The sequence below is a fragment of the Rana temporaria genome, chromosome 5, assembly GCF_905171775.1.
Source record: "Rana temporaria chromosome 5, aRanTem1.1, whole genome shotgun sequence".
Classification (NCBI taxonomy): domain Eukaryota; kingdom Metazoa; phylum Chordata; class Amphibia; order Anura; family Ranidae; genus Rana; species Rana temporaria.
This window is the reverse complement of record NC_053493.1, coordinates 124936403-124954936: the sequence shown is the minus strand read 5'-3', so window position 1 is coordinate 124954936 and position 18534 is coordinate 124936403. Positions and strand designations below refer to the sequence as shown.

General features: G+C 39.3%; 1 protein-coding gene across 3 annotated transcripts in view; it reads left to right on the top strand.

The window, feature by feature from the left end:
- RBMS3 (RNA binding motif single stranded interacting protein 3) overlaps positions 1–18534 on the top strand; it is an 827636-nt gene that overhangs the window by 619278 nt on the left and 189824 nt on the right. For all 3 annotated transcript variants that reach the window (XM_040353091.1, XM_040353092.1, XM_040353093.1), the window contains exon 5: positions 3581–3738. In XM_040353091.1, the coding sequence (XP_040209025.1) occupies positions 3581–3738 (158 nt within the window). The remainder of the gene's footprint in view (positions 1–3580; positions 3739–18534) is intronic.

Genomic DNA, 18534 nt, shown 5'->3' with positions numbered 1-18534 from the left:
TGTGAAAAGGAGCTAAACCTGAATCATTGTTTGAATTCCACTGTATTTATTGTTCATTCTTGCAGTCTGTTCTATATTTCTACTTTTGTGATAATGTAATTATTGGAGTTTTCTTCAGTCTAGTATTTAAAATAAAATGAAAACAAAAAATGGGTGAGCTGTAATATACTGTTTTATGAACAAATCTTTAATGAGGAACTGTGCCCCAAAAAGAAGGCAGAAGGTGAAGGACCAGTCACAAGAATTGATCATGGTCTTATTGTAGCTAAACTGTTCCCTCTAATTCATTTATCATGCTTTGTTCTACACTGTGTCTCTGTGTGGAGGCAGCCACCTTGACAGAGACGTGTTAGGCCTCGTGCACACGAGGGGACATGTCCGATGAAAACGGTCCGCGGAATGTTTTCATCGGACATGTCCGCTCGGAGATTTCGGTTTGATGGTTGTACACACCATCAAACCGAAATCCGCGTGGACAGGATACGCTGTGACGTGGCCGCGCCGTCGCCGCGCCATCGCCGCGACGATGACGCAGCGACGTGCGCGACCCTGGAAGGTCAATGTTTCCACGCATGCGTTGAATCACTTCGACGCATGCGAGGGCTTTCGGCCGAGCGGACATGTCCGGTAAGTCGTACAGACGACCGGACATGCTAAGAAACATTTGTCCGCTGGAAACCTGTCCGATTCGCCGGAAAATTGTCCGGTCGGCCGAACACACGACCGAACATGTCTGCTGAAACTGGTCAGCAGACATGTTCGGTCGTGTGTACGAGGCCTTAGAGTATTCAGAAAAGAGAATAGTGAACCACACAAAAGTGACATCACGAAATCTCACTTCAAATCCTGAGACTGGCAGAACAAAATAGCAATGGCCTAGATCTCACACTGCATACAGTATATACAGCTGTAAGCCTGGAGTCACAGAAGTGCCTAGGTACCCTAACATACCAATAACTGTACTACTATTTTTGTTAGGGAAACTAAAACAAAAGGCATATTTTAAGGCATTTTGCTTAGGCACAAATAACATGTCCCTCTAACAAATATTCACTTTCTAAATTCAGTTCCAGTTTACATACACTATATTTTCTTTTTTTTTTCTCATAAATATTTTATTATATGTTTTAAAGACCATACAGGATACAAAGGCAAAAAAAGGATACATTTCCATTTGCAACATGTCATGTAGCTGTACAGTTAAACACATTTGCATATTTTAAGGAGAAGAACACAAAAAGCAGAAGAAAAAGAACACACAAAAAAACATAATTTGGAACACAAAGTATATACCACAATCTCTGTGCCGGCTTAGATGGTTATGGAAGCCTCATTACTGAGAGACGTCACCGGTTCTATTCTCCATTATAGTGTCTGTCTGTTTGGAAATCTATCAAAACCAACTGAGAATGTCGGGTCTTAAAAGCAGTTGTAAGCTACTTATTTAGTGAGTCTCTGTTTGTCCGGAGTTCAGTGCTAGCTGTTCAAATCCTCCTCCTGCTCTATTACTGCCCCACACTAAAGCTCAGATAAATGAAAAGTATAGATAGAAAGAAGGAGAGAGGAAGATGGGGAGGAGCACAGGATAAAAAGAAAGGGGGAGAAGAAAAAAGGGGGGAACACAGACATAAGATACCCGACAGAGAGGGGGTTGGGGTCCCACCAGCTACCCTCTTCATTTACATTGATCAAAGTAGTGCCTTATACCAGAACTACCAAGTTCTCCAGGTAAAACAATGTAAGTAATAATGCCTCTAGACCATGGGTCAATCGCAGAATTGATCCTCTCTGTCCAAAGTTAGGTTAAAATTCCCCTATGAGCTTATTGGCACTTACTCCACACCTTGTAGCAGGTAGAGAGCCGTGCCCTCTACATAAACCATATTTTCAAAATGATTGGGATGCCTGCCTTTGCACGCATTTTAATGGCATCCCAGTCCTAGTCAGTAGGGTTCAATAGTGAGTTGGCCCACCATATAGGCTGGTGAATAATAGGCATTGTTTTTTTTTTTATCAGTATTTTAACCCTTGGTCTATAAAAAAAGGATTGTGAAGTGATGAGCACTATGTGTTTTTTCTGTTTTATAATCACTGAAGGCATCAAATGGGGATGCATGGTGTTGTCAAAGAGTCCATCCCAAGAGAGAACCATAAGTGGTATTACACCTCAAGTGTTGAGAGGTCTATGCTGCGGTTGACCATGATCTGACCATGATCTGAGATTGCAAAGTGGTGAGATAGATTGCAAACATTTAAAGTTATAGCAGATCCCATTATTCATTTAGAGGTTCACATTTCAGGGTGAGCAGACTACATGTATGTGGTTGAGGGCACAGTGTGGAAATATGTCATAATAGTATTTATTCTCCACTTTAACAGATATGTGATGGCTCTCCATTATCTACAATGCTGTTTTCTATTGTGGGGTTTGGCCTAAATGTTTTTAATATTGTATAGTTTTTATGTCAATAAATATTTTTTACGTTATTTTTCTGGTTGTGTTATCAGTGCCTAGAAAAACCAACACTCCCATGCCTGGTGACCATTTATGGGTTAGACAGCACTAGCAGCCCTCACCCTGAGTTCATCTGGTTCAATTTTGCATTATAGTATTTAGACTGGTATTAGACCTCAGAATCACTTAGAGGTTTAAGATATTGGGTGACCATACTACATTCACTTGGAGAGGCACGTGTATAGTATTTTTTTGTGCAATAATTTTGTAAGTACTGGAATTTTTTCTGGATTATATATTGTTTTGGAAACAGTGAGCACTGTTTTTTTTTCTTTTGCTCAACTGCTGAAGTGCTGTGGATCACTGGGGAACAGTGGAGATCAACACATGGCAAATAAAATGAAAAGTATTGGTTTATATATATTTATATGACTAAAGTGGTATCTGACCTCCTATAATGTAGAGGTCCATTTTAAAAGGTGAACACATTTCCAATAGTTTGAGTGAAGTGCTCTGGATCGCTGGGGAACAGTGAAGATTAACACATGGCAAATAAAGCAAAATGTATTGGTTTGGATATATTTATATAAATAAAGTGGTATCTGACCTCCTATAATGTAAAGGTAATTTTTAAAGGGTGAGCACATTTCCAATTGTTTGAGTGAAGGTCTTCATGAAAGCAAGATATTGTTGAAGGTAGCACAATATATAGGATGTGGATGCATAAACAAAAATCTTTAATAGAAGGTATATATTAACATTTATCAAAAGGCACTACTATTTTACGTTGTATATATTATTTATTTGGAACTTTAATAAGGGCTTTAAATTAAATTAAATTTGAGTGCTGCACAGATTATAGGTTTGCTAATTGTATTTGTTCTGTGATTCACAGTGTTTATGAGTGGCTTGGGGAGTGGGGAAGGAGTTTATACCACAACTGCATAGTAACTTATATATCAATTTAATTGTGAGCATGTTTAAACAAATGGTATGGGCAACAGCAGTACTAGCATTTTATAATCAGTCTTTATTATCAATATAAAATAACACTCAACAACAGAAAAACTGTATTTGAAAAACGTTATTGTATTTTTACCAACTGTTTTTTGCTTTCCCTTAAAGCAACAAGAACAAGACCCAACAAACTTATACATCTCAAACTTGCCGATTTCAATGGATGAACAGGAACTAGAAAACATGTTAAAGCCATTTGGACATGTTATCTCTACTAGAATCTTAAGAGATGCCAGCGGAGTGAGTAGAGGAGTTGGGTTTGCAAGGTATGTTCCTAATTTGCATTTTAAATAATGTTTTCTGTGCAGAATTAACATTTAAGTGTAGGGAATGGTTACCAAACCTAATTTTTTTTTGTTTGTGTCCACGCTGGTGAGATCCACCCTATACATTTTCCCTGGTAACTATTGTCTTAAAAACAGAGAAAATACATCTTTTTTCAAATATAGTTTATTCGTCTTTTTTTTAGTTTTGACAATGGAGTAGATTACATACAATGTTGTCAGAGAAAGTATACAATCTCGGCAATGATAATAACAAAAATTACTATGGAAAAGGAGAGGGGGAAAGAGATTTGGAAGAAAAGAGCAGGGGATAGCTAGGGGTAAGTAGAAGAAGAGGAAGAAGGGAGGGAGAAGGATATGTTGTGGAAGTTGAGGAGAGGAGGGGAGAGGGGACACCGAATAAGGACAGTTGGAGATTGTCCCCCTTTGGTGACCCCAGACGAAATCCTGAAAAGAATAGTAATAATATTAATAATAATCCACATGTAAACCTGTTAATTGTATAGGTCCTAACAAATGACGATCTTATGTATAATGAAGACATTCAAACAAAATCAGAAAGAGAGATCTCTGTGAGATGGGTCTTATGGAATGGATAGGTATAGCTAACCATGGAGAGGTTTTGTGCTGGAAATGCATCCCTTTTCGGTAATTCGGAATGATGTGAATTTAAGTAGATGTTTTCTGTCAATAAAGAATGACCAACTTTTTTTGAATTTGTTATTCGACCATGTGTGTTGGATTATGGCATCCATCTTTTCTTGACAAAGCAGAGTTTTGAGATTTCCTATCATTTCGGATAAGTTTGGAGGTGTGGGAGAGATCCAATGATTGAAGATGTTCCTGCAAGCTATGAGTAGCGTTAGGAGGATCCATTGAAGATTATCTTGGGATAATATGTTAGAGGTGATTGGGGATTCAGTTTTTGGTGTTGGGTATCCGAACAAGAGAAGCATAGGGTATTTCCTGGGTTGGCAGTTAGTCACTTCTTGTATGAACTTCATGATTGTGGACCAGTAGGTATTGATCCTTGGACAATGCCAGAGGCAGTAAAGTAGAATTGGTTTATGGAGTGAACACCATGGGCAAGTAGCTCCTGTGGTTTTGATGAAAATGGGTAGTAGGGTTTCAGGCTAAGAAAGCTCACATTGTTTGTTTGCAAGAAACACACTTCACCACAAACACAACAATTTTATAATGCCTTTTATCCACAAGTGTATACAGCATCTGCTACTACCAAGAAAAGGGGAACCCTAATAGCATTCCACCAAACTATGCCATTTGTACTGAAATCAGAAATCAAAGACCCAGAGGGTCGATACCTTATTATAACAGGCTTTATCATGGACACCGCTATTACAGTGGTCTCTTATTATGCACCCAACCTTAATCCAGTATCCTTTATGTCACATCTTTTCCAAATTATTAATACTCACAAAATGGGCTCCCTTTTTATATGCAGTGATTCCAATCAGGTCTTCCTTCCATTTTTGGACAAAACCCCATATGCTCCTCCAAAATATCAAGCCAAGTGGTCTCTCTCTAACCTCCTATCCAAATATAATTTAGCGGATTCCTGGAGAGAATCTAATCCAACGTAACGTAATTATACCTATTTCTCTAACTCACATCAATCATTTAATCGCATTGATCATATATTTTTAACAATTGGTATGATACCAGAAATACTCAACTCTAATATCATACCCATCCCGTGGTCTGATCACAATGCAGTGTTCACCACAGTAGCATCTGCTATACCCAAAAATCATGATCCAACTTGGTATCTCCCAGAGATATTGCTTAAGCATCCTACCTATTAATTAGTGATTGAACAAGCCCTAAAAGAATATTTAAAGCACAATATGAGCCCAGAAATATCCCCACTCACGCTTTGGGAAGCGCACAAACCAGTATTAAGAGGAACATTCCAACGACAATTAGATCCTTAAAAGAGAGCGTAAACAAATGGCAAGACAATTAGAAACAGAATTTAACTTATCATTCATGGCCTTCCAAAATAATCATACTCCCACCGCCAAAAATCGTCTCGATAAAGCGCGTTTAGAGTATGATTTATTCCTTACTGATTCAGCAGACAAAGCATTAAATAGAACTAAACATACATTCTATAAGAACGCTAATAAACCAGGCACATATTTAGCAAGAGCACTGAACTCTATTAATAAGACCTTCAAGCCTATCAAACTTAAAATAGCAAACAACATTATTACTAGTTACCCACTCAAAATAGTACAGAAGTTCAGTTCCCACCTGAAAACACTTTATTCAGAGGCTAATACATTTAATGACACAGAAGCAGACTCCTTCTTCTCACAAATTCAATTACCACAAATTAAGAAAACTCAAAAAACACAACTAGAAAAACCAATCACACAAGAAGATGTAGCAGCTGCCATTAAAGAACTCAAATTAAATAAAAGGCCAGGACCTGATGGATTCTCAGCTCGATATTATAAAAACTTCAAGGACCTTATCTCCCCAAGGATGGCAGAAGCATTTAATGACTTATTAAAACAAAAAACCTTTAGGCAAAAATCATTGTTGGCCATAATATGTATGATCCCTAAACCACATTCGGATGACACCCTTAGTACAAATTATCGTCCTATTTCTATGTTGAATACGGATATCAAAATACTAGCCAAAATATTAGCAAATCGTCTTAATCTGATCCATCGAGACCAAGTTGGTTTTATGCCTATGCGACAAGCAGGCGACAATATACGTAGGGCGAGCCTATTAGCACACATAGCAAAAAAGCGAGGAATTCCAGCATGTTTTCTCTCTTTAGACATCAAACAAGCATTTGACTCCATTTTCATGGTCATACCTAAAATACACATTACAAAAATGGGGTTTTGGCCCTAATTGTACAAAATGGATCATGGAACTCTACAATAATCCAAAAGCATATGTTAAGTATGGGTATAAATCAGACCCTTTTAGCATTAAAAGAGGCACGCGACAGGGATGCCCACTATCCCCATTATTATTTGCCCTCCTTATTGAACCACTTGCTGACGATATCCTCCTATTTCTTTCATCCCCCCAAGTGTCAGGCCCTAATCTCATCCCAATCATTTTGCAACATTTTCAGGCTTAGTAATCAATACAAAAAAATGTTTAGCGCTGAATATATCCCTTTCAAACATAGAACTGAGTGCGGCCAAAACAGGCCTCCAATTTGAATGGCCAGAAAAATGCATCCCTTATTTAGGGATACATCTTACTGCATCCATATCAGATTTATTCTCACATAACTATCCCGCAATTCTAAAACAAATATCAAATTTAATAAATTCATGGACCCATCTCCCATTATCATGGTTTGGAAGAATCAATGCAGTCAAAATGACGATACTAAAAAAACTTTTATACCTCTTTAGAGTGCTACCCATCCCAATACCTGCATATTACTTGAGGATAGTTCAGAAGAGAGTTTCATCTTTTGTCTGGGGTTCTTCCAAACCAAGAATAAAAACACAAACTCTATACCTCCCCAAAGTAAAGGGGGGACTCGGATACCCCAACTTTACGGATTATTACAGAGCTGCACAAATAGCAACACTTGCTAAATATCATGCAAAACAGGAAATACCTCTCTGGGTATCAATAGAAGCAATTGAATGTGATCCCATTCCTCTATCCAATGTGCTGTGGGTCTCTCCCAAAGCGCGCAGAAATATAAGAAACCCCATTATTAAACATTTACTTTCCCTATGGGATAGATTGAAAATAAAAAAACAACTACAATCTCCCCACAATCCATTGTTATCATTCTATAAATATCCGGCATTTTATCCTGCATGGATCTTTCCCAAATCATTTAAGGAATGGGCTGTTAGGGAAATCCTGTACATGCACAAATTTGTCGACTTCACATCTTTCATTCCATTCCCGACATTATGTGAATCATATGGTATACCGCAATCGGAATTATTTAGATACCTCCAAATAAAAAACGTTTTTATGCCTCTAATAACTTCTTCACCTTTGTTCACCCGCTTGCCTATTTTTGAAAATATTTGTAAAAAAGATCTGCATGCTAGGGGTACAATATCTGCTTTGAAATAAGGGGGGAACTAATGCGCAAACCAACCTAACCAAGAATAAATATAGAATAAATAAATAAATATGCAGCAGCCACCACTAATAGTGCTCACACACTGACAGTAAATAATAAAATGGGGGATGTGGTGGCGCTTGCAACAAAAATCACTAAAATAATGTATATAATAAATATAATAGATACAACAAAATAGACTCCACCTCCTGGTATTGATTAAAAGTGTATCACTCTAAACCGGAATACCATCCAACAAAAATAACCATAAAGTGGAGGATATTGAGAGTGAAAAATAATGAAATATATGTGACCAATGTGCCAATGACAGCACAATAGTCTAAATAAAGTAGCAAACTTCAAACTGTGCATACAACATATCCTTCAAATATAATTATGATAGTCCAAACAGTGCTTCATCCATAAATCGTGCAATGTGCAACTATGCAAATAAATAAATAAATATCCAATGATCAACTGTCCACAAAATAATGCAAATAAATAAATGTGAATAAATCCGATGATAAAAAACAATCCAAAAGATGCAAAAAGTGAAAAAAATATACATATATAAAGTCCACACAAGAATCCCTGTGTAAAAAAGGTCCCAATAAAACTATAAAATAGGAATCAATATCCAGTGCACAAATCGTGCAAAAGTGAAAAATAAAAATCCAGTGGCTAATAGATATAATGAGTTTCTAAAGTGCATCTGTGCTCAGGTTTGCTGTGACATGCAGAGTAATTGTGATTGCAGTCAGCCCGATTCTCCACGGTGACCAGGAATATAAGTGCTAACCCCTTACCTCAAGGAGGCTAATAAATAGCCTATAGGAATAGTTTCCCAATGATATCTCCCACAATCAACCGATCGATCCACTCCAATGTATTCACAGGCTCAGCGCGATGATTCTGTTAGCTTTGTTCAGATCACATCTGCTCTGGCATGAGCAGATGTGATCTGAACAAAGCTAACAGAATCATCGCGCTGAGCCTGTGAATACATTGGAGTGGATCGATCGGTTGATTGTGGGAGATATCATTGGGAAACTATTCCTATAGGCTATTTATTAGCCTCCTTGAGGTAAGGGGTTAGCACTTATATTCCTGGTCACCGTGGAGAATCGGGCTGACTGCAATCACAATTACTCTGCATGTCACAGCAAACCTGAGCACAGATGCACTTTAGAAACTCATTATATCTATTAGCCACTGGATTTTTATTTTTCACTTTTGCACGATTTGTGCACTGGATATTGATTCCTATTTTATAGTTTTATTGGGACCTTTTTTACACAGGGATTCTTGTGTGGACTTTATATATGTATATTTTTTTCACTTTTTGCATCTTTTGGATTGTTTTTTATCATCGGATTTATTCACATTTATTTATTTGCATTATTTTGTGGACAGTTGATCATTGGATATTTATTTATTTATTTGCATAGTTGCACATTGCACGATTTATGGATGAAGCACTGTTTGGACTATCATAATTATATTTGAAGGATATGTTGTATGCACAGTTTGAAGTTTGCTACTTTATTTAGACTATTGTGCTGTCATTGGCACATTGGTCACATATATTTCATTATTTTTCACTCTCAATATCCTCCACTTTATGGTTATTTTTGTTGGATGGTATTCCGGTTTAGAGTGATACACTTTTAATCAATACCAGGAGGTGGAGTCTATTTTGTTGTATCTATTATATTTATTATATACATTATTGTAGTGATTTTTGTTGCAAGCGCCACCACATCCCCCATTTTATTATTTAATATCTGCTTTATATTCTCAATCACTAATACAATTCAATATGGATAAACAATCATATGTCCGAAAATGGGAGGAGGATCTAGAAACTGAATTAAATGCATCTGATTGGAATCAAATATGGTATAACACAAAAACAGCCTCCCCAAATGTACTAGCGATGGAGGCAAATTATAAAGTGCTAACAAGATGGTACTTAGTACCGGCTAGGGTAGCAAAATATGTGCAAAATTATTCTGCGCAATGTTTTAGGGGATGTTCTGATACAGGTACATATCATCATATTTGGTGGTCGTGTCCGAAGGCGCTGATGTTTTGGACAGAGATTTTTAATATAGCAAGTATAGTGACAAAAAGAAAATTCCTTTAGACCCCAAAACAGCATTGCTCAACTTGAAACCTGATAATATAACACATATGCATTTTAAACTGCTATTGCAGCTCTTCACAGCAGCGAAGCAGACATTAGCAAAGGCCTGGAAATCTCCTAATCTGATAGTGAACAAAGTGAAAGAAAGGATGAATAACTCTATGACCTATGCTAAAATGACGGCAATAGATACGGACACGATCACCAAGTTTGAGAGAATATGGAAACCTTGGATTACATATGCAATGCCAATATCCTTTAATAATTAAGTACTTATGCCATGGTAGCCTAAGCATTACAATTACCCACTGTACTTTTTAGCCAGTGGCAGTGGAACTCGACCTAGTCCTGCAGACTCCTTTATTTAACCCCCCCCTTTTTTTTATTATTTCTTTCTGTTTTTTGATTCACTATTATATTTTCGAAACTCTCGTTATTAGCATGATATTTATTTGTACTAGACGAAATTCTAGATTAGGAATGTATTAATACAAGACGTTATTGTAATGCGAGTCGCTTTATAGCTTCTTGCATATATGTTATTAACTTTTTTTTTTTTTTTATATTGTATCAGTTAAATCTATATTGGATTAGTATACTCTTGTATATGCGCAAAGGAGTTTCTCCCTTATGTAGTGAAAATGGGTAGTAGGCTCTATGCATCAGTTTGAATTAAGTTTCTCTCCAGGATTTGTTTGGTGTAATGCTTCTGGTGATCCTGTAGCTCATTAGGATGTTATCTATGTTGACCTGACCTGGTAGGTCTGCTATCCAGGATTTAATCGAGGTGTTGTATATGGATTTTGCAAATTTCCCATTTAACCACTTAAGAACTGCCTCCTGCACATTTACGTCGGCAGAATGGCACGGCTGGGCATAGGCACGTACCTGTACGTCCCCTTTAAGTGCTCAATCCGAAGCTCCGTGACCGCGCCCGCGGGACCAGATCGCCGCCAATGTCCCACGATCGGTTATAGGAGCTTAAGAACAGGGAGAGGTGTGTGTAAACACACCTTCCCTGTTCTTCACAGTGGCAATGTCACTGATGGAACAGAAACAAGTAAATAATGCGCATAGGTACACATAAAACTTAGGTGTCAGATACAGCATAAGTGGGTAAAACACTTCCAGGGCTGCCATCAGAGGGGAACAGAGACCATGTTCCAATTTCTTTTTTTTTTTTTTTTGCAATGTCACTGATGGTCTGTTCCCTGATATAGGGAAAGGCGATCAGTGACGTCACACGTCCAGCCTCGCCCCCCTACAGTTAGAAACACATATGAAGACACACATAACCCCTACAATGCTCTCTAGTGCTTAACTCCTAAACTGCAATTGTCATTTTCACAGTAAACAATGCATTTTCATAGCACTTTTTGCTGTGAAAATAACAATGGTCCCAAAATGTGTCAAAATTGTCCGATGTGTCCGCCATAATGACGCAGTCATGAAAAAAATAGCTGTTCGCCGCAATTAGTAGTAAAAAAATATTAATAAAAATGCCATAAAACTATCCCCTATTTTGTAAACGCTATAAATTTTGCGCAAACCAATCAATAAATGCTTATTGTCTTTTTTCCCCTCAAAAATAGGTAGAAGAATACGTGTTGGCCTAAACTGAGAAAAAAAATGTTTACATCTTTTTTGGGGGTATTTATTATAGCAAAAAGTAAAAAATATATTATTTTTTTCAAAATTGTCGTTCTATTTTTGTTTACAGCGCAAAAAATAAAAACCGCAGAGGTGATCAAATACCACCAAAAGAAAGCTCTATTTGTGGGAAAAAAAGGAGGCCAATTTTGTTTGGGAGCCACATCGCACGACTGCGCAATTATCAGTTAAAGTGACCCAGTGCCGAATCGCAAAAACTGGCCAGGTCCTTTACCTGCATAATGGTCCGGGTCTTAAGTGGTTAAAGGGTGATATGTGTCTGTGATAGAGTATTAATGTTCCTCAAGTGGATTTTCCAAGAAATTGGATTGGGAGGAACTTGGAGACATACTGTAGGGTGAGAGACCCAATTCCCCCCCCCCCCCCCCGGGCTATTATCGTGTCTCCGAAAAGCATTTTCTTTTAATATGTCTCGGGATTTGTTGCAGCGAGCTATGTAGGAGAGTTGATAAATTTATTGGATGAACCATGTCAGATTCCAAACCATAGTCGGAGTATTTTGACGATTGTAAAATCCAGTCCATACCTGTTCTCAGTAAACAAGCTAGATTGTATACTTTAATGTTCGGAAGGCTGGCCTCCCCCTCACTCTTTGGGAGAACAAGTTTGGTTAGAGCTAATCTCGGTTTACCCTTTTTCCATAGAAAAGTTGTAATTGCCTAATTTCAATTCTTTTTCAGTAATAATGGAAAAGTTTGTAGGGGGTATAAAAGGCGAGTAAAGCTGACCATTTTAAAGAGTGCGCATCTCTCAAAGAGTGATAGTGGAAGGTTGGACCAGGCCTCCAGTTCACCCACAATTTTTGAAATCAGAGAAGGGTAGTTGAGATAATAAAGAGAGGATGGATCCCTCCCAAATTTTGATGCCCAGATAGGTGACGTGTTTCTCGTTTTATGTGGAAGGGGGAGAAGGACATCCATAGTCATGTTGTGTTTGTACCTAGAGGAAGAATTTTTCTTTTGGCAAAGTTTATTTTCAGGCAAGAGGATTTGTGGAAAGAGTTGAAAATTGTATGGGGGTATATCTGATTGGGGCAAGTCATAAATACCAAAATATCATTTAAAAAGGGCGACTTGTAATTCATCCCACCCGAAAGGGATTTATTCAATGGAGGCTGTGGTGCTAAGGTATCGTGAAAGGGGTTCAATGGCCATATTAAATAGCCGGGGAGAGAGGGGACATCCCTGTCTTGTTCCTTTGTGTAATCGTATGGGGTTAGATTATATTCCTGCAGTTATTACTGTGGCTGACAGTGTCAAATACAAGTTGTGCATGAAATGGTAGAAGGGGCCTGATATTCCTAACTTTTGCATCACTAAGGATAGCCATTAAAAACTAAAACTGACGAAAGCCTTTTCGGCATCTAAGGTAATAATTGCATATTCTAAATCGGCTAGGACTTTTCTCAGGTTGGATAAGGCTGACCTACCCTTGGTGAACCCTGAGTGCGCTTGGTGGATAAGATATGGCATAATATTTGCTAATCAGGAAGCTATTATCTTGGAGAGTATTTTGGAGTCTATGTTTAGCAGTGATATTGGGCGTTATGACCCTGGGTTGCTTGGGATCTTTTTTGGCAATCAGTTTTATGTTTGCTTGATGAACTGTCGGAAGGTATAGTCCCCTGTCCCATATTGAATTGTAGACTGCTAATAAAGAGGGGGCGATTGTCTCTTTTAGCATTTAAAAAAAAATGGGTGTGTACCCGTCAGGGCCTGGGGCTTTACCATTTGTCAGTCTGTTACTGGAGGTCACAGACAGGGGCGTTTAAAGTTTTTAGTAGATCTTGGTTAATCTGGGGGAGGGACATTGAGTCTAACCAATTGGTCGCTTTGGTGGGATCTATCGATTCTTGGGCATAAAGGTTGGTGTAGAATGATTCCAATGTTTTATTAATTACCTTGGGAGATGTGGATAGAGTACCATCGGGGTTATGCAGGGCATTGATATGGGTGGGAAGGTATGTACCTTTGGTAAGTCTGGCCAATAACTCCCCTTCCTTATTTCCATATGTGTGGTATTGTAGTTGAGTATGCGTAATTTTTATATGTTCTAGAGTATGTGCCCAGGTGTCAAAGAGGTCCTTGGCTTCCTGCCAGGACTTGCAATTTTCTGTGGTGTTAGGCTCGTTAAGTCACGCTTGGGCAGGTTGTATTTTGTCGCTGGCCTCTAAGTAGTGTTTTTGGGTGGTTTTCCTATAGGCCGATGCAACGAATATAATCCTTCCACAGGGGAATGCTTTCCCTGCCTCCCTGAATAAATTTGGGTTATCCTCATGTGAGCTATTGTTGTGGGTGTATTCCATCCAGGCATTGTGTAGAATTTTTTTGAAACTGTCATTTTGGTTTAAGTGTTTCGGGAAGCACCATTGTCTATAGTCTGGGTGGGATCTAGGGTGACTGAGATAGGAGTGGTCTGAAATGACCATGTCGTGGATAAAATAATCTCTAGCAAAAGAGGTATGGGCTGGAGAGACGAAGGTGAATTATTTATCTAGGGGATGCTGTAGTCTCCATGTATCTATCAGGGCATTGAAGGGCGTTCACCATGTGGTAGAAGTGGGTGAACTGGTCTCGTGTAGTCGGTCTTGGTCTGTAGTGTGGGCTAGACCTATCTTCACTTTTGTGAAGGACTGAGTTGAAATCACCTCCTATGAGGTCTTTTTCGCCAGTTGTGATGTAAGGTCGGTGAAGTAGGATTTGGGTGGGGAATTAGGTACATAGATATTAGATATTTCTTATCTTGACTGGAATTTGATGATTATTGATACTAACCTGCCATCCTCATCTTTGTTGACTGATACTAAGTTGTATGTTAATTTTTTTGTGTAGAAGTATAATTTTACCTGCCATGCGAGCCTTGGATGCTGAACCTTTCCATAACTTCTGCATTCTAAGGAAGCCGCTTTCCACTAAGTGTGTCTTCTGGAGCAGTGCTAAGTCTGATTTTAATCTTTTTAAGTGTCTAAAAGATCTTCATTGTTTTTGTCGGGAAACGCAGCCTCTTAACATTCCAGGATGCTATTAGTAGAGTATTCATGGGTCAGGTATGGGGAAAATAGTGTATGTGGTTGTATGTGGAACATACCTGTGTTAGATGACCAATGATCAAATTCGAGTGAAGTAGTTAAAGTTTCTGGTTTTGTGGCAGGAGGAACCATCCCTTCTTAAGAGAGTTGGGCATATAGGAAAGGAGAAAAGAAAATAGAGAGAATAGATTAACCCTGAGAGACAAAACATTTTGTAACTTCACTTTTTTCTGTATGCAATTTCACCATCGGTTGAACCGCTACCCCGCAGGGCGGAAATATGTATAGTCGAAAGCAAGCGCTAGTCCCCAGACAAAGTGAAAGATTAAGGAGTGGACAGCCACGTTTCTTTGACTTGTGAATTCCTTTATTGGGTAGAACAAGTGGTGAAGGAGCATAATTCCTCTCCTGTGGGAGGGAACATGGTGAGGTCATGGTTGTCTGCCCTAGAGGCTATAGGCTCCTGAAAAACAGGAGCTTAAAAGAGATATTTACCCGCTCCACCTATGGGGGTTAGGTGCCTGTCTGATGGCAATTTCAGTGATGATCATGCTGATCAATTGAAGAGGTGGGCTTTAGATGTTTAGGAGGGTCCTTCCTAGGGCTCCTTTGCTCTCTAGGCCCAAATTTCACTTTTCTGCATAGGTTTCAGATGGGGTTTGCCTGGGTGAAGGTGAAAGTGAGCGCTGAAAGCCGTTCACCTTTTCCAGAGATTGGAAGGTGAGCTTGTTCTTCATCCGGAGGTTGTAGGCATTCTTTCCGTTTGCGAGATACCTCCGCTGAATATTCCACAAAGATGAGTAGCTTGTGGCCCTCTATCACCACGGAGCATGCTTTCCGAGAGCTCTGCAAAATGTCAATGCGGTCGGCATAGTTAAGATATTTTGCTATAATTGGTCTTGGGTGCTTGCGATCATTCGCTGGGGCCCCGATCCAGTGAGCCTATTCCACAGTGCATCTGCGGTTTATACAGAGGGCATCTGGTAGTGTGTAGGTGCATACAGCTAGGACTCGGAGTGAGCCATGTTTGTGGGATTCAGGGAGGCGATTATCCTTATATTGTTCCTTCTGGAATGATTCTCCAGGTCCTCCATTCGATTGTGCAGATGTTGTTGAGCTAGGGTGAATTTTTCCATGGCTGCGCTCATATTATATTGGTCATCTTCTATTGAAGATATACACTGTTCAGCTTCTGTCAGCCTCTGTGAGTGCTCTCCCAGCTCTTTCCTCAGCTGCATTATGCCTGCTGATACCGCCCTGTCCACTTTGGCTGTTATGGTGGGGGAGAGCAGATCAGCCACCGCCTGAGCGATCTTATTATAGGAGCTATGTGTCTCCTGGTTCCCCATCCCACTAGCTTCCATGTCCTCACAGGGATTCTCTCATTCACTGGGGTTACCTGTGTGCTGCGGCTGGTGTTCGATCTGTGAGGGAGATGACGAACCTGCTGCAGCAGACATCTTAGGTTTCCCTGGAGCCCCTGAGGGAGAAGGAGAAGTGTTCCTCGATCATGAGCTGGAGCGACTGTGTGAGGTACTGCTCCAGCCACGGTAATGCTGGGTGATTGTGTGAGGGTTTTCTGGTGGGAGGAAGGCTGCCTCGAGATTTTTTTATGCCGATTTCTCTGTGGACTGAGTGGAGCCATTGGTCTCCCTGTCCCTCACAGGGAAAATGTAGAGGGGGCGGCAATGTAGAGGGCTGGAGAGGCAGAGTCCCCATCGGAGCCGAGAGCTAGGGTGGACCGATTCCAACGGGGAACCATTCTCGGCACAACAGGTGTTTCCGCAGCGCTGCACAGAATAAAAATAAAAAAAGTAAAACAGGCTGAGGCAGCGCCACAGACATTTTATCAATAAGGAAGGCGGCCTGGGGGGAAATCTCCACCCCCTCCCCCGGCCCAGTCCGCCCCTGCAGGTACGTGATTTTGCGCAGCCGGGCCGCCCTGCCGCAGTATATGTATGGTGGGCGGTCCAGAAGCAGTTAAAGGCTGAGCTGATTGTAGAGTGACAGCAGCTGGAAGACAGGTGGATCTAAAGAGTCCAAGAGGCAGAAGCACTAAGCAGAGTATATGCTACAAAGAATCATATATTCCCATGGCAATTGAACAAGATTTTCTAACCTGCCCAATTACAGGTAAAATCCATCCAAAATAAGTTAGGGACTGCGTCAGAACATGGAAATAAAAAACGAAGCTATTCATTTTTAGTAGGCTAATCCTTTAAAGATTGCTGTCATACTAACTTTGATGCAAATATAAACACACACGCCTTATCTGCAGAACATTCTAGATGAACCAAGTACTAAATATAAGAGACAGCTACAGATTTAGAAATAAGCGTTGCTGGAAACCTTAAGTTGCTCTGTGCAACTAGATAAGATATTTGCAGCACTCCAAGCATAAAATCATAAGGCAGAACCAGCAATCATAGCTTCAATAAAGGAATGTCTTGCTGTGCTTGAAAGCTCTATGTTCAGAGTTGTAATGTAAATTCAGGTCTGACTTAAGAAAAAAATCTAACAGAAGGAAGTCAAGAACTTGTTTAATATACAGCTGTAATTGCCTGCCATGAATGATGATGTAACTTGCATAGGAATGCAAGAAAATCACACCAACCTGGGGAAACAAATTATATCTTTCCAAATGTTTATCTAAAAATGAATAATGACTTTCAAATGAAATTATTAAAATGGAGCATTGGTCCAAACTTGTTTTCTTGTATTGGTTGAGATTTGGAAAGGGTTATAACCTCTTTTGGGTTTCCATTGATGGTTGTGCCCTTCCTAGATGAGATTTCGGCTAACTTTCTGTTTGAATATTTTATAATTTTTCATAAACAAAGGTCATACAAATAATACCATATTAGTACAATACAATGAAAAGTATAAAATGCAAAAAAAAAGCTATAACTACGCTTCTCTCATGAAGTATATATAGAAAAGCAATAAATTTTGGAGACAAAATTGTAAGAAAAGTTATTGACCCTCCCACCAAACCACCCTCTATGTGGAATAAAGACAGTTTTTTCCCATGTAAGAAATGCCTCCCATGTAGGGAGACAGACAGACAACGAGGCCCAGTAGAAGCCTTCACCGTCACATCAACGGGCATTGAGTTCAAGGTAAAATCCTTTATTACATGCAACACGACACACGTTGTCTACATGCTTGAATGCCCATGCAAATTGATGTATGTTGGTCGCACCAAGAGGAAATTAAGGATCAGGATTGGCGAACACGTCGCAAATATTAAATCAGGATTTAAAGACCATAATGTCTCCCTCCACTTCAAATTGCACCATAATAAGAACCCAGCTGGCCTAAAATTTTGGGGTGTCGAACATGTGGAAAGCAACTGGAGGGGAAGTAACCGAGTTAGAGAACTTTCCAAACGAGAAACAGAATGGATCTTTATGACAGGCACTTTAGCACCGAAAGGGTTAAATGTGGACCTCGATATTAATTGTTTTATTAGTGATTTTTGACTATTTCTTTTGGACAACAACCCCGAAGGCACAGCTCACACCATAAAGAAGTCTATCATAATAATCACCAACACGGTCCCTCTCCTTTCCAGGGCAACCAGATCCACCAGACGTCCTTTAGTTACTATTTTATCTGGGATGACTTTTCACTAAGTCCCCTTCTCTTCTTTTTTATTGTTCGCTCCCTCAGTCATATAGTCGTCCACTATTTTATCTAATCACTCTATTTTTATTGCTGTTTTTTATCTTTCTATCAGCAAATTAAAGGGTCCCTGACAACTGTTTCAATTAAACACACAATTTTTTTATATATTTTTTTATATATTTTTATAATTTTTTAAAAAAATATATTTGCTTTAGAATT